Source organism: Cebidichthys violaceus, unplaced genomic scaffold (genome assembly GCF_023349555.1).
Source record: "Cebidichthys violaceus isolate CVI_PGR_0920_01 unplaced genomic scaffold, fCebVio1.0.p SCAF_16, whole genome shotgun sequence".
Lineage (NCBI taxonomy): Eukaryota > Metazoa > Chordata > Actinopteri > Perciformes > Stichaeidae > Cebidichthys > Cebidichthys violaceus.
This window is the reverse complement of record NW_027176329.1, coordinates 13,819,328-13,838,842: the sequence shown is the minus strand read 5'-3', so window position 1 is coordinate 13,838,842 and position 19,515 is coordinate 13,819,328. Positions and strand designations below refer to the sequence as shown.

At 43.0% G+C, this 19,515-nt stretch overlaps 1 protein-coding gene across 2 annotated transcripts in view; it reads left to right on the top strand.

Annotated features, from left to right (window-relative positions):
• Positions 1 to 8,705: 8,705 nt before the first annotated feature.
• pleca (plectin a) overlaps positions 8,706 to 19,515 on the top strand; it is a 94,359-nt gene continuing 83,549 nt past the window's right edge. For both annotated transcript variants that reach the window (XM_068711410.1, XM_068711409.1), the window contains exons 1-2: positions 8,706 to 8,917; positions 11,719 to 11,932. In XM_068711410.1, the coding sequence (XP_068567511.1) occupies positions 11,722 to 11,932 (211 nt within the window). In that variant the 5' untranslated portion in view covers positions 8,706 to 8,917; positions 11,719 to 11,721. The remainder of the gene's footprint in view (positions 8,918 to 11,718; positions 11,933 to 19,515) is intronic.

Sequence of the window (19,515 nt, the reverse complement as noted above, 5' to 3'; positions counted from 1 at the left end):
TCTCCCAGACTGTGGCCTACAGTGTCTCAATTTAATAGTTGTGTGATTTCTTGTTAAAATAAATAAATAAAATGGAACAGACGGATGCATAAATTAAATCAAAGAACTCTTTGAACCTGGCTCTCCTCTGATCAGCCTTGACGTTAGAAGCACGAATGATTTGGTGATTGAAAAGGAAAACTTAAGAAAAGCTCTCGGCATGGAGATCAAATTGAAGGGGAACGGCAACCGCTTGACGGATCATACATCAGTCACACGCTTAATTTTAAAGGCCTCTCTGTTCGTTGTCAGTTAGACACGGTCCTTTCTGTTCATGCAGCAAATGTTTAGCCACACCTTATTTTAGAATATTGAATGATGCTGCTGTGCAAATAGTTGACCTGTGTCGATGGACTGTAACATATAGTCAGGGTTTGGAACAAGTCAGGTTGGTTTATTGAGCACATTTAGTGCAACAGGGAATAGTTAGATAAAACAGAGTTAATAATATATTACATATTAAGATAAGGAGGTATTATTAAAAAAGGAATACTAAAACAAAAGTTTGACCTTTTTAACTACACCTAACTAAAAGTTTGTGGAAAAAGATACGTTTTTAGTGTGCTTTTTATAGAAGACACTGCTGCAGCACACCTTAGGTCACATGGTAGAGCATTCCAGAGAATGCCCCCATAATGCCTGTAAAACCTGTCGGGTGAATAGTTTGGGTCAATTAAAGTCTACACTCTCTGTTTCTCACATTGTCAGTGGGACTAACCTGGTTAAGAAATGAAATGCTCCAGCACACAGTGGAGTGTCAGGAGACAGCGTGGACATCTGTCATCACGTGAAACATTTCTGCCAGGTGTCCAGGTAAAGAGGGGAAAGTGTCCACAGGTGCGTCTCTCAAGTCTCCCTTCAGCATGGCGGCCTCTCGGTCCGTGAGAGACCTCTTTCTGATGTTTAGCCTGGGGGGGGAGTGGCTGACGGTTAATCCTGCTGCTGTTAGCTCCTAGCCACTCCTCCAGACTCGACACACACTTTTCCAGTACTCGAGTTAAACACAACAGACGCACACACACAAGCTAACACACACATGCTTGCACACACACTCCAGAGCTGACGTGGGCTTGAGGTCTGTGCGCGGCTCCCTTCTGGAACAGCTGGTACCCATCTGTGGTTGCTGTTGCTCTGGCTGCTGCTGCTGCTTCTTCTTCCTGCTGCTGTAGGCACCGTGGCTGCACTGAGAGGACACAAACCAGTCCAGCTGAACAGCCCCGTTCACCAGCTCTGCTGCAGTCGCAACTCTAAGAATCAGACCGAGAAGATAAGGAGGCTCTGCCGGTGGAAAAAAAAAAAAGCGTGCTCACCCAGCCTCCGTCATGGACATCCTGACAGCCTGGGCTGTCACTAACCCAGCTGCGGCCCGGCTCCTGTGGGTCCTAGCTCTGGTGCTGGCCACCCTCCTGGTCTGGCTCCTCTTCTTCTGCTGCTACAGTTGGAACCAGAGATCCTCGCCCTCCCTGGAGCGTTACCTGGCAGGTAGGTGGGCCCTTGACACCCCCCCCCCCCCCCCCCCCCACACACACACACACACACACACACACACACACACACACACACACACACCTACCTCCCCCTCTCTGTGGGTGTGTGGAGGCCTGTGACTGACGTTGCTGTCTGTGAAGTTTTAACTTCAGCTCAGGCTCTGTTTTATAAGGAGGAACACTCAGTGGAAATGCTTCTTTTTTTTCTCTCTCTCTCTCTCTCTCACTCTCTCCCTCAAGTCCGGTAATTTAAAATTGTTTGTGTTTCCTTTCCAAACCTGCAGAGTGCACATTTTTCCAGAAATTTCCCAGCTCGTGTTGGCTCTGCCTCCGTTCTGAATGCAGTTTTAAATGTTCCTTTACCCATGTGAGAGGATACAATGGGTCTTTCATACCCTTTAGTGCAATAAAACATCTTTATTTTTAGGACGTTGCCTTGAGCAGGCATATTTTGTGTTTGACTAAGAATGTGCAACTACACGTTGTACCCCCACTCCAGAATGTGAGCTTAAGGATATGTCAGAAATATGACAGGATGGATCATGGGGTCATGGTAACCTGCGTGTCACTTCAAGAAACCTGGATATTTGCAGTGATTCTCGATTCCGTCACCTCTTCTGCACTACACACATTTTAAAGCAATATCTCTTTCACCACATCATAACACACATTTGTATTGTTCTGTCTAAAATGATATTTGATTGATTTTTTTGTTTTTCCCATACAGTGATGGCAAAGCACTCCAAATCTAAAGCTCCGACTCAGGTGAGAAAATAAATCTCATGAGAACAATTGTTTTAGTGACCTCCCTCATTTGCACTAAAGGTGTGAACACCTCATGCCTCACATTCCTGTGTAATCACTAAGAAGTGCTCTGAAGGGCCGTCTGCACTCATTATCTCAGGAGCACATCAGCTTGTAACGCCCACTTCAGACTCTAGAGGTCCTCGTTCACCTGCACTTTGCTCAGTTTCAAACCACCAGAGGAGCACACAAGATAAGATAAGATAAGATAATCCTTTATTAGTCCCGCAGTGGGGAAATTCACAGGATCACAGCAGCAAAGTGGACAGTGCACACAAGATACAGAGTAAAAAACAAGAGCAGCAAGTAATGTAAATAAGTAATAGACAGTAAGAATATCAACTAAGTAAAAAAGTACAAAAAGTTCAAAATCCACAGTAAGTATAACTAAAATACTAAAAATACTAAAATATTATATATACAGACAGAGTATTTTTATTGCACAGTGTTTCTATTGCACAGATTTTTAGGGTTTTTCTGGTGTTGTGTGGTCTGCTGGGAGCACAGCTGGTTGTGCAGCCTGACAGCGGCAGGAAGGAAGGACCTGTGGTACCTTAAGACCGGCAAACTTCATTATTACCTCTACTTACCCATTCATATTTAATGGTGTGACATTCTTATATGCTTCTGCCAATGTGGGACAACAAACTGATGCCTTGATAAAATCATGTCGGAGGATTTTATCACAGCTCTTAATATAGTGGCTGTCAAAAAATGTGAATTTGAGACCTCTGTTGAGAGGTCCTTCAGGTTTCAAATAACAAAGCACTGGTGGAGTCGGCCTTGATTGATGTTGCTGTGGAAATAAATGCAACGTTCTTCAGTTTAAAAAAAACCCTGCCTTCAGGTTTAAACAGTCCATCAGTTGACGCTTGAAATTAGTTCATAAAAGCAGGTCAGCAGCATTTAAAGGAACAGTGTGTAGCATTCAGAGGGATCTATTGGCAGAAATGGAATACAATATTAAAAGGTTATTTAGTGTTTAATCTCAACTCACTACTCACTCGGGAGAAGTTTCAACAGGTTGCAATCTGCAACCTCGCTGCCAGATGCCGCCAAATCCTACACACTGTGCCTTTAAATTCGTGAACTGCCAACACATCTTTGTCAAGCGTTGAAAAATGTGGTGAACTATTTGTTCAAAACACGATGAAATGGAAATAATAATAATTTTTAAAGGAGGTTGTACTGTGTTCTTGTACTTCCAGGCCCCCGTAGCGCTGTGAGCTAAATGCTAACATTGACACGCTCACATGTTTCGCGATGGCAACGCTAGCATGACAACATTCAGCAGGTGTCATGTTTACCCTGTTAGTTAGTTGGCGTTAGCATGCTAACATTTGCTAATTAGCATAGTACAGCCGGGGCTGCTGGGAATGTCAGTTTTGGAGTCAAAAGTATTGAACGATTAAAACTTTGACCAGATGGCGGCGCTAAATGTAAAGTTAAGGAATGCCCAAACAATTCGTCCTGATGAGAACACAAACGTCTGAACCAGATTTCATGGCAATCCAATAAAAACAACACACAAATATAAACCACATGGTGGCGCTAGAGGAAAAACCAGTTCACGAGGTTGCACTGCTAGCTAGCAGCAGTGCTAAAACCATGTCTGGAAAATGAATGTTGCTGGCTCCTGTAGCACCACAGTGATTCAACCTGCACTGTGTCCTGTTTTTACATTTAATGTTCCATCTCCTTATTAAGGGGAAGTGATGCATTCAATGTTTCCAGCATGAGCCACGCCGTTTCTTTTTTAAATACAAGGAGGAACTGGCTTTTACTGAAGGTCAAAACAAAGAACATTGTTCTCACTCAAAGTCCCAGACATCCCAACGTGTGTCATGCAACTTCTACTACAGTTTGTGTAGCATGCAGGTCATAGCCTACAATAGAGGCTATTTAACGGACCCTCCTCAGCTTTGGCCCCCTCTTGTCCCGTCTCGTTGTTCATATCATTCCCATATAATCTATGTGCTGTCATATAAACTCTCTTTAGCTTTACCACGATTCCCAAGTGGGCCCATGTTCTACAGAGAGATCCTCGCTCAGTGTGTCTTGGCACCGTCACTATGAGTGTTGTAGCACAGTGGAGAAGCACTGTGCTGTCATTGTGTGCGATAAGTGTGAGAGGCTCTCTGAAATGCCTCCGTGAGTGAAGCCCTTTGTCCATTTGGCACTGACACGCCAAGCAGAGGTCCATCTCCTCCCACTGCATCCAGAGTGTGAACAAAGAGACATGTGAGGTCTCCGTATGCCGACGGGAGCTATTAATCTGTCAGTCTCTGTTTTGAATCGCAGAAGACAAATGCCTCCACACTGACAAAAAAAAGTATTTGTACCCAAATATCAAAGTGTACGACTGTGGAGAACACATTGCTCTCATTGTGGTAAGAAACACTGTATGAGCACGTCTGTCTCACTGTGGGACATGTGAAGGATTTCACTGCATATGCTTTTCAACAGCCGCATGAAAGAAAGGATTTGTTCTTTTTTACATAATGAAAAATGTCATTCATGCATTCTTTCGGTTGTAATTCGTAGCAAATAAAAGGTACGGCCCACATGATCCATCCTTTCAAAAATAACACATGCCTCCAAACTCTAAACTGCTGAGTGCTGCATGATGATAAGATAAGATAAGACAGAATGTTACTCATCCCTCAGGAAGTGATTGACAGGTCATGACTCCTCCCACAAGGCGTGCTGAAAGATGACAAGCAAGAAGTACTCTGATCTCTTTCACGAGTAAAAGCACAGTGTATAAATAGTATACTCAATGTAACATAAGTAAGTGCAAAAGTACTTGCATCAAAACATACTTCAAAAGTAAGAGTGCTCAGGCAGGATGGCCCATTCCAGAATAATGTGTGTTGTATTATTCTTGATTATTATCAGTGATGCAATATTACGTTCATTACTCCAATGTTGCAGCTTATTTATTTTTGTTTCTATATATACTGCTGGGTAGCTTGGGAATCTCACCAAGGGATCAATACAGCCTTATCTTTATCCATAACAATACAACATCATTTATTTGTTGATTATATATTTTTGTTATTGATCTGAATCTGCAAAGTAAAATACATTTAGTGGAGTAAAAAGTGCAATGTTTCCCTCTGAAATGTAGCGGTGTGATAGTAAAAAGTAGCTGAAGATGGAAATACTCAAGTAAAGTACAAGTACCTGAAAAATGTTACCTGAGGAAATGTTAGTAACATTCCACCTCTGTGTAAGAACAGCTGTGTTTTGACACATGATAGACTGAAACTGTCTGATTTATACTCTTTAAATACAGCTCAGACGCTCCGTACAGAGCTATAATTATAATGTCAAGTAAAATCGTAACTTAACTGAAACGTTCCAGAGTTCCCGTTCAACCACACAAAACGATTTTTTCACTTGGGAGCAAAGACCTCATTGGATGAGTTGAGCAGCAGGAAAAACAAAACCCCATTTGTTTACCTGACAGCATTGATCACAATCAGCGGCCTGTGAATGAGGAGGCTTTTGTCCGGCTCCGTCTGTGCACGCCAGCTACCAGGAGCTGATGTTTCATTAGTGGATTTTCCTCAAAGCAAACATTGAAAAATGAGCCTGTGGAAATAAAAACTGGTCCCATGTGGGACGCTATGTGACGGTGATTTTGTGTGTTTTTTTTATGAACTGTATTTCTGTCAGAAAGAAGGGAAGCCTCTGAAACATCCCGTTGTAGTTGAAGCTCCAAACTGAAACGAATAAGAATCTGTATGTCAGAGAGGCGGCAGCTTAAAGCTGATACAGGAGGGACAACTCTGCTCTGAGGAAATGTTTTTTAAAAATTGTAATTTCAGAGGAAGAAAAAGCCCAAAGAGAAGCCAGCTGCTTGTGTCCAGTCAGAGGAAGCTGTGGTGAAGCAGTCTGTGGCCCGAGGACAGGAGACGCCGGGTCCAGCAGTCAGGAAGAGGAGGAGACGACCTCTTAGAGTCACCGTGGAAACGGTGACTGCAGTGAGGTCACAGAAGGTGAGGAATGTTTCTCCGCTCTGTCATCAAAGGCCTCGTTTCAGGACCACTGTGTCTGCTTTAATGAGTCTGTTCACTCGTTCTGATGGCTCTAAGTCAGCTGCTCTAAACGGAAAGTGCAGAAATAAGGAATGCATGTTGATTTTAACTTTTGTAGTTCACTTGACAGTGATGAGTTTGCTTTGCATTGGTATGAGTGAGTGCCGAAACAAACAGAGAGCTCCTTTAGCCCAATATTGTAGTGTATTGAGGCTATGAAGGCAGTGGATTAATAGTCAAGATTTTTAACCAGGTGACAGAAAATATACTTAAGATGTGTTTTTTCTCAATATACTTCTCACATATAAATTATACTATGAATACCTATGTATTACTTTGGAGTAACTTTGAGCGTGATAAGTGTTCTTTTTTGCAGTGCTTTAGCTCAACATAAGCTGATCATGTTTTTGTGCACTGAGCTGTGTTCATCTTTTTACACTTTAAGTACTTGTGATGAAAACGTACTATTTTAAATCTGATTAAAATACATGTTATGTAGTAGTTAAGATACACACTTAATGCGTCTCAAGCATCCCATAAATGTGTCGGTGGACACTTCCATTACATCCTGTCTGAAAGAGCAAACTTCACGTGTAGAGCAGCAGTACGGAATATTTTATAAAATAATGAAATAAATAGGTACATAAATAAACATGCCTATGAAATAAATCCTGAAATAGATAAATGTGGAATTATGAAATAAAAGTCCCCTGCAAATAAACAAAGCTGTATTTACATTTATATATTTCAGGATTTATTTCATGTGTGTGTGTGTGTGTGTGTGTGTGTGTGTGTGTGTGTGTGTGTGTGTGTGTGTGTGTGTGTGTGTTTATCAATGTATGTATTTCCAGAGAAGGAGCATTTGTAGTATTGGTTTTTTAAAACATCATTGTTTGCAAGGCTTGTTCTTGACTGGATGATTGTCCTTAGTAATGAAGTCTAAAGTGACCCGGATCATGCTTCACCTTCCTCTCTGGCTTCATGAAGCACTTGGTTGATCAGTGTGACTCTTCTAACGCATTGCATATTCAGACCGGATTGCACGCATCGGGTCTGAACACCAGAGCGGGACTCCTCCGTGCCCTTTGATTCACTCGACTACTGGGGGGCCTGTTAATGGACAAACAAGCAACCCGTCATTCACGTCGTGGGGATTACGTAATGGCTCAGCACGACAGTTTTTAATTCAACTCATTACAGCTCGGCCTCGTTTGGAGCGAAGCAGGAACGTGAAGCAAGATGAAACAGACTCGCGAGGCAAAAAGGAGACTAAATGGAACAGATTTAGTGATTCATAGTTCTGGTCATTTTGCATATGACATGAAAGAGCAGGCGGAGGTCAGGTGGTTGACACTAGCAGAATACAGTATGAACTGGATTTCTTGAAGTTTCTCATATTTGTTGTCTTTTTCTTTCAAATATCGAAGAGTCTCAGGAATCCTTGAACGCTAATGTGTCAATCATTCAGTTGTCAACATATACAGGAATCACTAAGGAAGAATTTGGTGAACCAAATTTGGGAGAGCGTTACTTTTATACATCAAAATGTATATTTTAACTTGACGAAAGAAAAAAAGGCAGCACAAGTTCCAATCCAGTACAGCTCCGGAGCTTTCAACCACATTTCATGGCCTTTTTTTGGAGTTACTCAGAACATGATATAACCAGGATCTGTCAGGATTGAAGACATTTGTCTTTGCTCCATTTAACCCCAAAATATCCTTTTTAAATTGTGCATGTTGACTTCAATCTAAAGTGGAAAACTAATAGCAGTTTTGACCATGACCAAAACACAACAACAACGACGACGACGACGACGACGACGACGACAACAACAACAACAACAGATTTCCATATGTAACAATGAATGTAGTCTCACTGTGTTTACTATCTCTGCAGCCATCTGTTTCCACCTACGGGACAGATGCTGAGCTCAGCAGTAGTATGCTGCTCACGTTGCCTCTCTGTCTCAGCATCCTGAAGGTGTGAAGGAAAGAGTAGAATCCCACGTGTATGTCAATATAATAACAATATATTATAGATTTATGATTGGTTCACTCATAAGAGGAAAGTGGGAAACATGATATACGTTTACAAGATATATCCCCCCACAAGCTTTACCTGAAATCACTACCACTGCCTCCGCGCGCTGCAGTCAACCTGATCTGAGCTCAGTTGTTTTTCACGTGCACGCGCGCAGAGTGTGCGATCGTATCTCTCCTCTCTCGTCATCTGCGTGCCCTGCTTGCTGTTCAGCGACAACTTCGCCTGGCACACGTTTGTTCTCGTAGAAGGAAGGCATGCGGGCTGGGGGAGCGGATGGGTCCTGATGTCGGTCCCGGATGAGTCCAGGTCTGACCGGCTGAACGTCCTGGGACACCGCAGGACGCAGGCGCGGCTCCCGTTGCGGCTGTGAGGATGATGCTTCTCTAAGTTTGAGCGGATCTAACCGGGACGAATCACCACCACTGCAGGAGACAGGTTTTTTTTTTTCCTTCATTCATCTGGGACCAAAAACTGCACGTCATCCTGGATATTTTTGGCGTGAGTAAAACAGGAATATATATTCATAATTCATGTTTTGCCGCATTGCCGACACTTCTAATCAAATGATTTTAGTGTCATTGAAAAAATAACTGCAGATTAAATAATCCGACCTATCACCACTGTGAGAAAATGCGAGAACGTGTTTTTATTCTCTGCATTTAGCAGCAGGTGCACCTCTCAGGTCTCTCCTCGCTGCGGCTCAGGTCAACGAGCCTATTTCAGGTGTGGCGGCGATGCAGCGCAGAGCTCGAGAGGGTGCGATTGTTTTGGGGATTGAGTCTTTCTCTGGAAAGGATCCAGACATGACGGCCTTGTCTGAGCAACAGATCCAATCATAGTGACAGTTTCGAGAGCTAGAGACACAGAGAGAGGGTTGGGGGGAGCCTCAGTCAGCTGTCAGAGTCTATGCACACATCACGTAACTTTCTTCATGTCCAAGTCCTCAGAGTTCAGCAGCAGAATGCTCTCCGGCTCCTCGGGGTTGCCTGGTAACAGCAGATCAACCCTGACGCGTTCAGCCTGCTCGGGTGAAGGTCGATGGCGGTTTGAATAGTGTTGAGGAGGAGTGAGGCTGTCACTGGAGATGATCATTAGGTGTATTTACTGTCTCAAAGTCAAAGCAGCAGGGGATTTCGGCTGCACGTGACTGCAGTGCTCGGCATGATTTGCATCACTTTGCTGTGTGACTATATTGAGGCTGTGTGCTAACTTTCAGCGGTGCCTCGAGGCAATGTGCTCTTGCGGTGCATGAGAGCTATTTTAGAAGCTATGAATTTTTAACATATGGCTCCCTCACTGTATGTGGCTCCAGCCTCTCATACAACCCAGTCTGCATTTATTTCTGAAGTCCTACAGTATCTTGTGTTGCACGTGAATCCATCCACAGAAGCCGATCTGAACCCCAAACACAAGTTAGTTATTAAATGACTAGTCAAATAGTGGTGAAATGCCCACGCGTCCATTACGCTCAGTCAATGAAGTGCCACAGGAAAGTAGAATGTTGCTCTATTTTCAGAGGGAAACGCTGCTGTATAGTTTACCACGAGGAGGTTTGACATAATAATCTGATCACAAGTTTTCCTGAAAAATACCTTCCACACAGGTCGAGTAATCATTTTCAATGTCACTTTCCCTTCATTCTTAAAATAGCCTATTTGTATTTGCTGTGCTCTGGTTGAAGCTGCCTGAATTAGATGCAGTGGAACTTTAAGAAATGAGTCTTGTAGTACTGCAGTTCTAACCACCAACAGTAAGTAGCCCAAAAATATCATTTATAGCTAAGTCATAACCCGAATGTGACTCTGCAGTCTGATGCACCATAGACACTACACCATGGGACCTGGGTCCTGTGTGCTCCCGTCCAATCAGAGAGGCTGCGGCGGTGCAGCCAGCGCCCCTGTAGGAGCATCCTGAGCGCCGGACGGTGACTCAGCTGAAAAGGAAGCTGCGAGCGCGGTGACGTGTGTACAGAGCATCAGCATCAGCATCAGCTGCCCTGCTGCTATAACAGCTGTTCTGTGAATGAGTCGGGCTGCAACACTGAGCTTATGCCCTGTTTACTGCACATTATAGGTCTAAATATAGATTGTCCAAATAGGGCTAATAATTCGATGTATCACAATTTATTTACTTTTTGTGCATCATATTATGATGACCGTGTGGTGTTGCCATGTTAATCATTCTCAGATACCTGTAATGAAAACTTAAGTTTGCATAGTGTGGATTACATTTACCTTAATCACTGACATCAAATACAAAAGTGGCTATTTTAAAACCCTTTTGTCTCCAGCCGGAAAAAGTTTTATTCTGGAAATTGTTGAAGAACAATTAGTGGTGATATTATATTTGAGGACCAGACATTTTTGTTCACAACTGCTTTTTTTGTTATTAATTAATGAGTACACCTGAGATTATGTTTCTTAAAATGAGCCTGTTGTCTTAAGCGAGCGTTGCATTATGGGTTGTTTTTAGCCTGACGTTAAACTAGCAATTCATACCGTGCCGGACCGTTAACAGGTGTTTCCAGAGTTAATTAGTCAGCCCGAGACGTTTCACGGTTAACTTAGCTCGTCCCGGTTAATGTTAACGATAACATTTTTGCTGCTACGGAGGAAATGTACTATTAACAAGCCGCGCCGAGTCCCAAAGTCTCAACCGCGAAATGGACTTTACAGAATTGTCTGTCAGGCGGCCAAGAAATACGGTGTCAAAGAAAGACCCGCTGGAAGATGCTACGTCCGCTAAGATAGTTTGCGGTAAAGTTAGCTAACGAACAGTCGGGTGGACGACGACGACGACTTTTGTCGTTCCATAATGTATTTCTTCTATAAGCCTAACAGAAGATAGTGTGAGAAACATGGCTGAAAAACAGAATGAAGGAAAGTCTGTGGAAAGTTACTAGAGCAGTTTGTAGCTGTTAGCCAAACGGCTGAATTCAACCTAGCATGTTCAATTCAACGGAGAAACAAAAAGGAAGAAACCTCAATGAGAGCAACAGAGGAGGGATCCTCTATCAGCGTGACGGATGTCATGTGTACAGATGGACATCATAACAGAGTTACTACACAGTCAATACACATGACACATGATTCATGTAATGAGAGTAGTACGCAGAATAACGATGGAAACATTAGAGGTCTTATGAAGGTCAAACGATCTAAACACCTCCAGCCAGTTTCTCAGAAGCTCCACTGGTTCGCTTGAAAATGTGCTAAACAGAGACACTCTCTTTTCTGTCTTGAGAAGCATTATTTTCCTAACACTATGACTATCCTTTTCTTCTCACTCTGTCCATCCAGACTATGGAGGAGGTGAAGGACAAGCCCAAGAGGAGGCCTCTGGTCAGGGCCGCGTCAGAGGAGAGCTCCAGCGATCTGAGTTCAATGAGTTACTCTCCGTCCCCCGGGGACACGCTGCCCTGGAACCTGCCCAAGCATCATCGCATGAAGCGCTCCAAGTCGGCCTCTGGAGATGTGCTGGACGCAGCGGAGAGGGCCGTCATCCGCATCGCAGGTACGCTGCTCACATAGAAAAGAAAAGATGTCTGTTCAGGGTCTTTTTTAAGTTTTTTGCCTAATCTTTTTTTTCATCTTCCTGCTGTAGTGTGCATTTGCACACTGCTGTAACACTGACTGTTGATGCTGCTCTTCATGTAGTATTTTATGTGGAAGCTTTCCTCCGTAATCACATCACTTTGGGGGCGTCTTTGTGATAGTTGTGTTTGGTCTGTGGTCCTCACTGCGGCTGCTGGCGTGTTGTGACTGTAGTTGTCTTCCACTCGTCATATCAGCTTTTGTGCAATTCAAGTTAAAGCTGCATGACTTCACCGAGCTGAGGATTTGTCGCATATGCTGACATTCATTCTGTGTTTCTGTGTTTCTTGGCAAAGCCAGTGAGACATTGTGATGCTGCTGGCTGTTCTATTACCAGCCCATAGAGCTGTGTGCTGGTGACAGCTTGGCGTTTGCATGGCCAGTAGTTTTTCCTCATGTGTTTTGAGTACGTCCAGTATTTGCATTGGCATTTGTCAAGTCATATCTGATGCTCTCCTGCTGTTGACTTAGGTTATAGTGAATATTAGGAGTGTTATGGGCTGACTTGGTTGTTGTTGTTGTTTTGGTGGTCTGCCTGTGGGCACATGGATGGGCTCATTTCATTTAGAGATGTGAACATGACTGTTGCCCTGCACACAGCCCATTCATACACTTATGTCCCTGTAATCTTGGCTTGATTCACACTCAAGAAAAGGGAGTCCCATTCACGTTTTCTGAACACTTTTAGAGAAATATTAACTCAAAAGTTCTGGGCTTATGTTTACTATTCTTCATTTCATAACGACAGTACATCTAGTGTCTCTCTCTCATTGCCAACCTTAAACTATTACTAATTTACTGATGATCATCTGTTGGTTATTAACAGCACAACAATAGTTATTAGATAGATATTGTCTGCGGCAAACCATGAATTTTATGGAATTTGAATATGCATACATGTTGATAACTATATGCTGCACAGCTGATGTTTATCATGCTGCAGCTGCCTTTGGGGTTAATTGCTAGGTTTAGATCCATCCATCTGAATTCACTAGACACCTATTGTGTCTAGATCTGCTGTTCAGAATTTGCATAATACTTTACCTCCGAGACTCTCATAGGCAGTTGAAAGAGATATGTTGCGTAACAATATTATCATCATCTCTCATTATGCTCATTTAGTTCCCATGGGGGGGGAGGTTCCGCAGCTCTTCCACCTCTGTCAGCTGTCTGAACACAGAGGCAGGGCTCAGGAGACGTGACTCGCTGCCTCAGCACTTCCTGTGGTGGGTGTTGAGTCCATACCGTCTCTTCGGGCCACAAACGGCAGCACCGACCTCGTTCTCCTCCCCTCTCCCTGGTCGTCTCCCTGGTATCGATTTGGTGGGGTGGGGTACTGCAGCAGTGTTGTGTGATTGCTTGTTATTGTCTCTGCACACACACAATAGCAACAACAGGATTGTATGACTCCCAAGTACTTCTGCAGAGCTGGTTGATGAGCCAGAGTTTCGGTTGATTTATTGCAGATAAAGGTGACTGCATCAGTGTTTTTTTTATTGGACTGCTTCGATAATGGCCCTGGACTGATTCATTAGCCTTGTGAGACACGTGTGCACAAGGAGCTGCAGCTTTATCTCACAACAAATGGAGACAGTTTGAGAGGCTGCCAGTGTTGGCTGATACTAAATATGATGTCGGTGAGACTGTATCAAGGTTTTTGTAGCTTTCTAACATGCGTGTGTATTGATCAGATAACTGTAACACGACCGTTGCTCTGCTGACGTCCGTAAGAAGTGATGGTGTTAAAAAAGAACAGACGGGTCACAGAATAGACAGGTCAGCAGAATTGTAGAGAGGAAGGGAGGGAATGATCCTGGTTTAACATGTCCTGTGTTATAACTAACAACCACACGGGGCTGATGGGCCTGAATGAATCAGGGAATGAATGTGCAAGTGAGTTATTTACTGGACTATTACTATTTACTGAACAGAGTGGTGTCCAGAGAGATTGGCTGGTTTTTGGCCTGTAGTCGGTTCCTGAATACACCAAACAAAATCAAGGTTTTACTTAAAGTTCTTTTTTTTAAAGGTTGTGAGCCTTTTGTAATCTTGTTTCTCAGTGAGAGCTGCACCATGACTCATGCTGTGTCATGCCCCACTCCCACAGTGTGGGAGAGGAGTGCAGTGTTATTGCAGTACCAGTGAACTGCACTCCATTTCATCAGGAACATCGCTGAAGGATGTTTAGCTTCACCACACACAACAAGACAAGGCTGTCAGACAGCATGGGGAGGCAACAGAACATTACTTTTTCTCTTTTTGTTTTTTGTAAAGGAATCCATTGTTGTAACTTTTAGATTGATCTTGTTCTTCCTCCTGAAGTAGACATCTTTACGTACTCTCTTAGGACCTGTGTCCATATTGTGTCTTTTTCTGGCAGAAAAGCACCCGCAGCGGTTCATCAAAACAATATCTTGTCAACATGTCACCCCTCTAACCACCGTTGTATGACAGTATCATCCCTTTGCCAGTTATCATATATCATTAAAAGCACAACACTCACCAGGAACAGTCTGTGTCTGCCCGGTCGTTCTGCTCCTACAAATGGTCTTTTCGGTCTTTGGTTTGATAGTTAGATAGATCTGTCTGACATAAAGCCCAGGCCAGACAGACAGGACCAAAACAAGCTTCTTTTTTCAATTCATTCTCTATTCTCAATATATAGAAAAGTCCCACATGTCATGGTGTACATGGTGTAGTTTTTAAACTGAGTCAATGAAGCATCCTTGGGTCTGCTCGTAGAGATCCAGATAAATTATTCATAACTGCTTTCTACGTGAGGCTTTGTGCAGTTTTTGTCAGAATATTGAAGTGTGGATTCATTATTGATTTTACATTTTACAGTCTTCACTATGGCTGCTTGCGTCAGCAGTGTGTAAGGGTATCTTTGGGACTCTCGTGCGGCTCGCAAGTGCAACATTTTATTTCCTCTCTCTTTCATACAATGTCTTTTTTTTTTTTTTTACTAACCATGTTTATTTCCAGAGGCTTGTCCTGTCTCTTCCCCTAAGCTGTTTCCAAATAATGAAGGCCTTTGTACAGTGTTACCAGACAACGCATACCTATTTTAAAGTGAGGTGAAAAGTATCAGTTACATGCTTCACAGTACTGTGATCAGACTCATGCTCATGAACCAGGCCAGAGGGGTTTGTGCAGTTTACATGCTGGACACTAGAGGACAGCATCCAAAGATACAGTGCAGTGGAGCGTCTGCTGTGTTCACTGCTCACAGTATCTTTCATATGAACCATTTGATTCCACATTTTGGAAATGTGCATACATTTTATAGTCTTATAGAACTACACATGTGCACAGTTATAACATGTTAAGCAGAGTCAGAGGACAGAGCCAATGTTCAGACTGCAGAAAAAAGCAACAGAAAATGTAACACGGTTATAAATTACATGTTGCACTGAAAATTCAAACCACACAAGGAAAGCAATACATTACTTACACTACTCTATGTCCCAGCAGAGTGAGGCTTTCCTGCACAACTTCACCTAGAACAACATCATCAGGAATGATGGGATGTAGGACACAAGCAGACATGCGTTGGTCTTTCATAATGTCAATGTTTAAAAAACATATTTTTCACAGTTTAAAAAAGGATACATAAAACATCCATAGCATAAGCCAAAAGAAATGCTCTCATGGATTATATCACAGACTAATATCACTGGACATTAATATTTTTAATAAAGCATCAGGTCAGAGGGTTCCCTGTGCAATTTACAGCATTAGTTCTATCAGAACTAAAATATCCTTAATTGAATCTTTATCAAATTGCGATCCTGTTAATCGGAATCGGATCGATTCAGGGAATCGATATCAATACCCAGCTGTAATTTCAACCTGTGATTAGTATTCAGGCTGCCGACCTGCAAACAAGTAACCAGGCAAGTTTTCCAAACACAAACCAGTGAACCCACAAAAAGCAGTCAATGAATAGTGAGGGGGCAGTCGTATCCTGCCTTTGTCGAGCTGCCGTTTTCTTTTCTTTGAGCAGAGAACATGAATTAGTGGCTCAGCCGGGGCAGAGACTCTATAGCCGGGTGATGTGTGGGAGGACCGGTTGGCACCGCAGTCCGTCACTGCAGCCAAAGTAAGACAGGCAAACAGAGAGACAAAGAGAGTGAGGCTCTCTCTCTCTGAGAGACACCATCCGCTGGCCAGGGATGAGAACACAGTGGGATGGTTATTTTTACACCCATACCGAAGCAGAGAGACTCGTACGTTGTGCCCATCAAGTAGAAAAAACAGAGTCAACTTGTTCACTATGCTGTCGAAAACATCCTGGAATAAATCACCAGAGTTTTAAAGTTGTCATTTGTGTTGTGCTTTGGTGATATCTTTAGAGGTGAGCTGAGAGTTGATGTAGTGGTTCCCAGAGGTGACTTGTCAAACAGACAGTGACATTTTCCTTGGTTTTCTGTTGATGCGGTTTGACTTTCTGTTGGTGACTCTCTTCTCTCTGACTTTTTCATGGTGGCTGTCAGTTGAACTGCAAGGTTTTCTGTCTTTTACTCCAAACAAGCCACTGTTTATACATGTTAATGTTTTTTTTAGGCCAATATGATGTGATATATGAGTTACACTCTTATGGCTGCACATGGATCTGTATAGTATTATGATTATCAGGCTTTATAAATCAGATTGACTGCTCTGTTTGAGAAGTCCACTAACAGGTGTTTTTTACTATATACAGTATGTGTGTAAATATTTCTCATAAGTAATGATTATATTAAACAATATCAGCATTATCATCATTTTAGCCATGATTTTGTATTCCCACAAAGAAAGAAACGCCTCCAGTGATGGTGTTAGTACCTGGAACTCATTACAGATGAATAACCACATCATTGTCAGAACCTCTCGTTTGGGTCATAACTCACTGGTTGAGAAACACCACACTGAGTTGGGTGGCTCAAAGTTGCAACATTGCACTCGATTATTCAAGTGACTCAGAGTGCTGAAAGACTTTTCACATTCCTGACGTGAAGGATTTATCGATGCAAATTTTGCAACTTGCAGTTTCAGGCTGGTGAAATCCTCTGAACTCTTTCTGAAAGCTGAGTAAACAAAAGCTCCCGGCTGTATGAGAAAGTGATAACACACACATGTGCTCAGGCTGCGAAGATATCTTTGCAGCCAAACACTGTTAATAGAGCAGCTAGAGAGTTTTGAGACGGTACTCGAGCTGCGTGGCTCACACACATATTTACACACTAAAAGAACACACATGATAACATTTACATGAGATGCTGTAACACGTACTTCTGTTGCACCAACTGTGAAGGACTTGATGCATTATAAGCCCCTTTCATGGCACACATTGTTACATGCCATGACGGTAGAATGAAGGCTGTCTGCTTCAGTTTCCTGATATTGTGGGTGACGGCTCACTGCCACAGTGTGGCGGCTTGTTGGCATATGTACTGTATATAAATGGACACGTCATCAATATTTTCCACCATCGGTGTAATTGAAGTTCTATCAAAGGTTAAGCATTGCATTGTGCGGTGTTTAGGAAGTAGTGTAACTGTAGTGCGGAGTGTCTGCTGTGTAAAAGGTCTGTCCTACACAGGCAACCTCTGGTTCTCAAAAGTGAAGCCAATGCTGAAGAGCCTTAAACTTGCATTCTCCCTGATGTCCATCAGGGGGCGACTCCTCTGGTTGTATAGAAGTCTATGAGAAAATGACTCTACTTCTCTCTTGATTTATTACCTCAGTAAACATTGTAAACATGAGTTTATGGTCTCAATCTCTAGTTTAAGTCTTCTTCAAAACAGCATGATGTTCATTTAGTAAATTATGGTCCATTTAGAGTCAAATAGACCATAAAGTAGAGCATGCTTTAGGGCGGGCTGCTATGATTGATAGGTCGTTACCAGAGCCATATATGACACCTCTACGTCACTCCTCCGTATTCCAAATATGGTCACTTCCGTTCACTGGTTGCAAAAAGCCAAGATGGCGGAACTGGAGGCTTCAAAACGGCAATCCACAAACCAATGTGTGACGCCACCACGACTACGTCCACTTCTTATATACAGTCTATGGTCCTAGATAGATATGTTGGTTTTAAAGCAGCAGTAAAAAAAGCAATTTCTAAAAACAATCTTCAATCTTATTTGACTTACCATCAACAGGCAACTGAAGTTATGTTACTGTTGATTAGGAAATACTCTTTCCTGTGAACGTTTTCCTTTCGGAGAGAAGTTCTTTCAAGCACCACTTCTTTGTGGGCGTCCTGACCTGCTATTGTCATTGCTTCATCTGAGAGGGTCTGTGATCTCTTTGAATGTAATAGTAGATCTTTTCTTGGCACTGTGGACCTTACACTCACAGTCCTTGAAGTACAGTGTCTAAAAGAATTGGAATCTGTTTATACTGTATTTTGCACTGTAAATGGCTGGAATCTGAATCATTTAGAATTTCCGAGCTCGGCAGTTGAAGTTGATGGATATTGTCAGATTTAAAAGTTTACGTTTTGGCTGAGCAGTACTACATATACGAAGCAAGTATTATGAAGACTTGTGCCGAAATATACTGAAATGTCACATCACATAATAATTAATAATTATATTATGTGATGTTTTATACTGTGACATTTCAGTATACTTCAGCACAAGTCTTGGCTTTTGGGCAAGACATCACATGGATGTTTTTTCTGAAGGAACTAAAAGTCCTGTGTTGAGCTTTAGTCTCCTTTGCTGTGGTTGTAAACTTCACACATATTCAGAGTTGTTTGTCTTTGAGCTATGTGACCCAGTGTTTAGCTCTGTACTGAAGAGGTGTGGTCCTCTGGCATTAAAACGTAAAAATCTGCCGTCATTCAGATTTGGGAATATGACGTGACTTTGAGGAGAACCAGGCAAGTGTTCTGGGAGTTTTTTCTTCTTTTTTTTTTTAAAAGCTGTGAATAGTTCAGGATCCACTTGGTGTGCCTTGCCCCAGTTTCACCAGCAGCAGGAACTGAAATAACCCCACGCAGCTCCGTCATTTGTTTTTTCACCGAGGTAGCCATGTGTGTCTCTATCTGGGGTGGAGTGGGCCCGTGCGGTGTGTGTGTGTGTGTGCGTGTGTGTGTGTGTGTGTGTGTGTGTTTGTGGGATCTGCTGGTCTGCTTCAACTGGTATCTCTATCTTTGTGGTGAGCGTCCGCCTCTGCGCCTTTAAGAGGAGGGTCTGATAAGTATGTGTGCGTGTGTGGGTATTTCTCAAGCTGAGGAGGGGAGTGGTGGTGGTCTGGAATGAAACCTACAGCTTCAGAGGGAAAACTGTGACTGTGTGTGGGTGAGGAAGAGGGTGGGGACAGACAGATAGGTGGACAAACAGCCGGGAGGGCTTTCAGCAGCACTGCAGGAGGACAGAGAGGGTGGACAGTTTGAAAAGAGGTGCCCTAACTGCAGACTCAGCATCAGCCATGTCCATGCCCATGTTTGAGCCAGGTCAGCGGCTGTCAGAGGAGCAGGACTATGTGCAGGCCTATGAGAACGTCAGG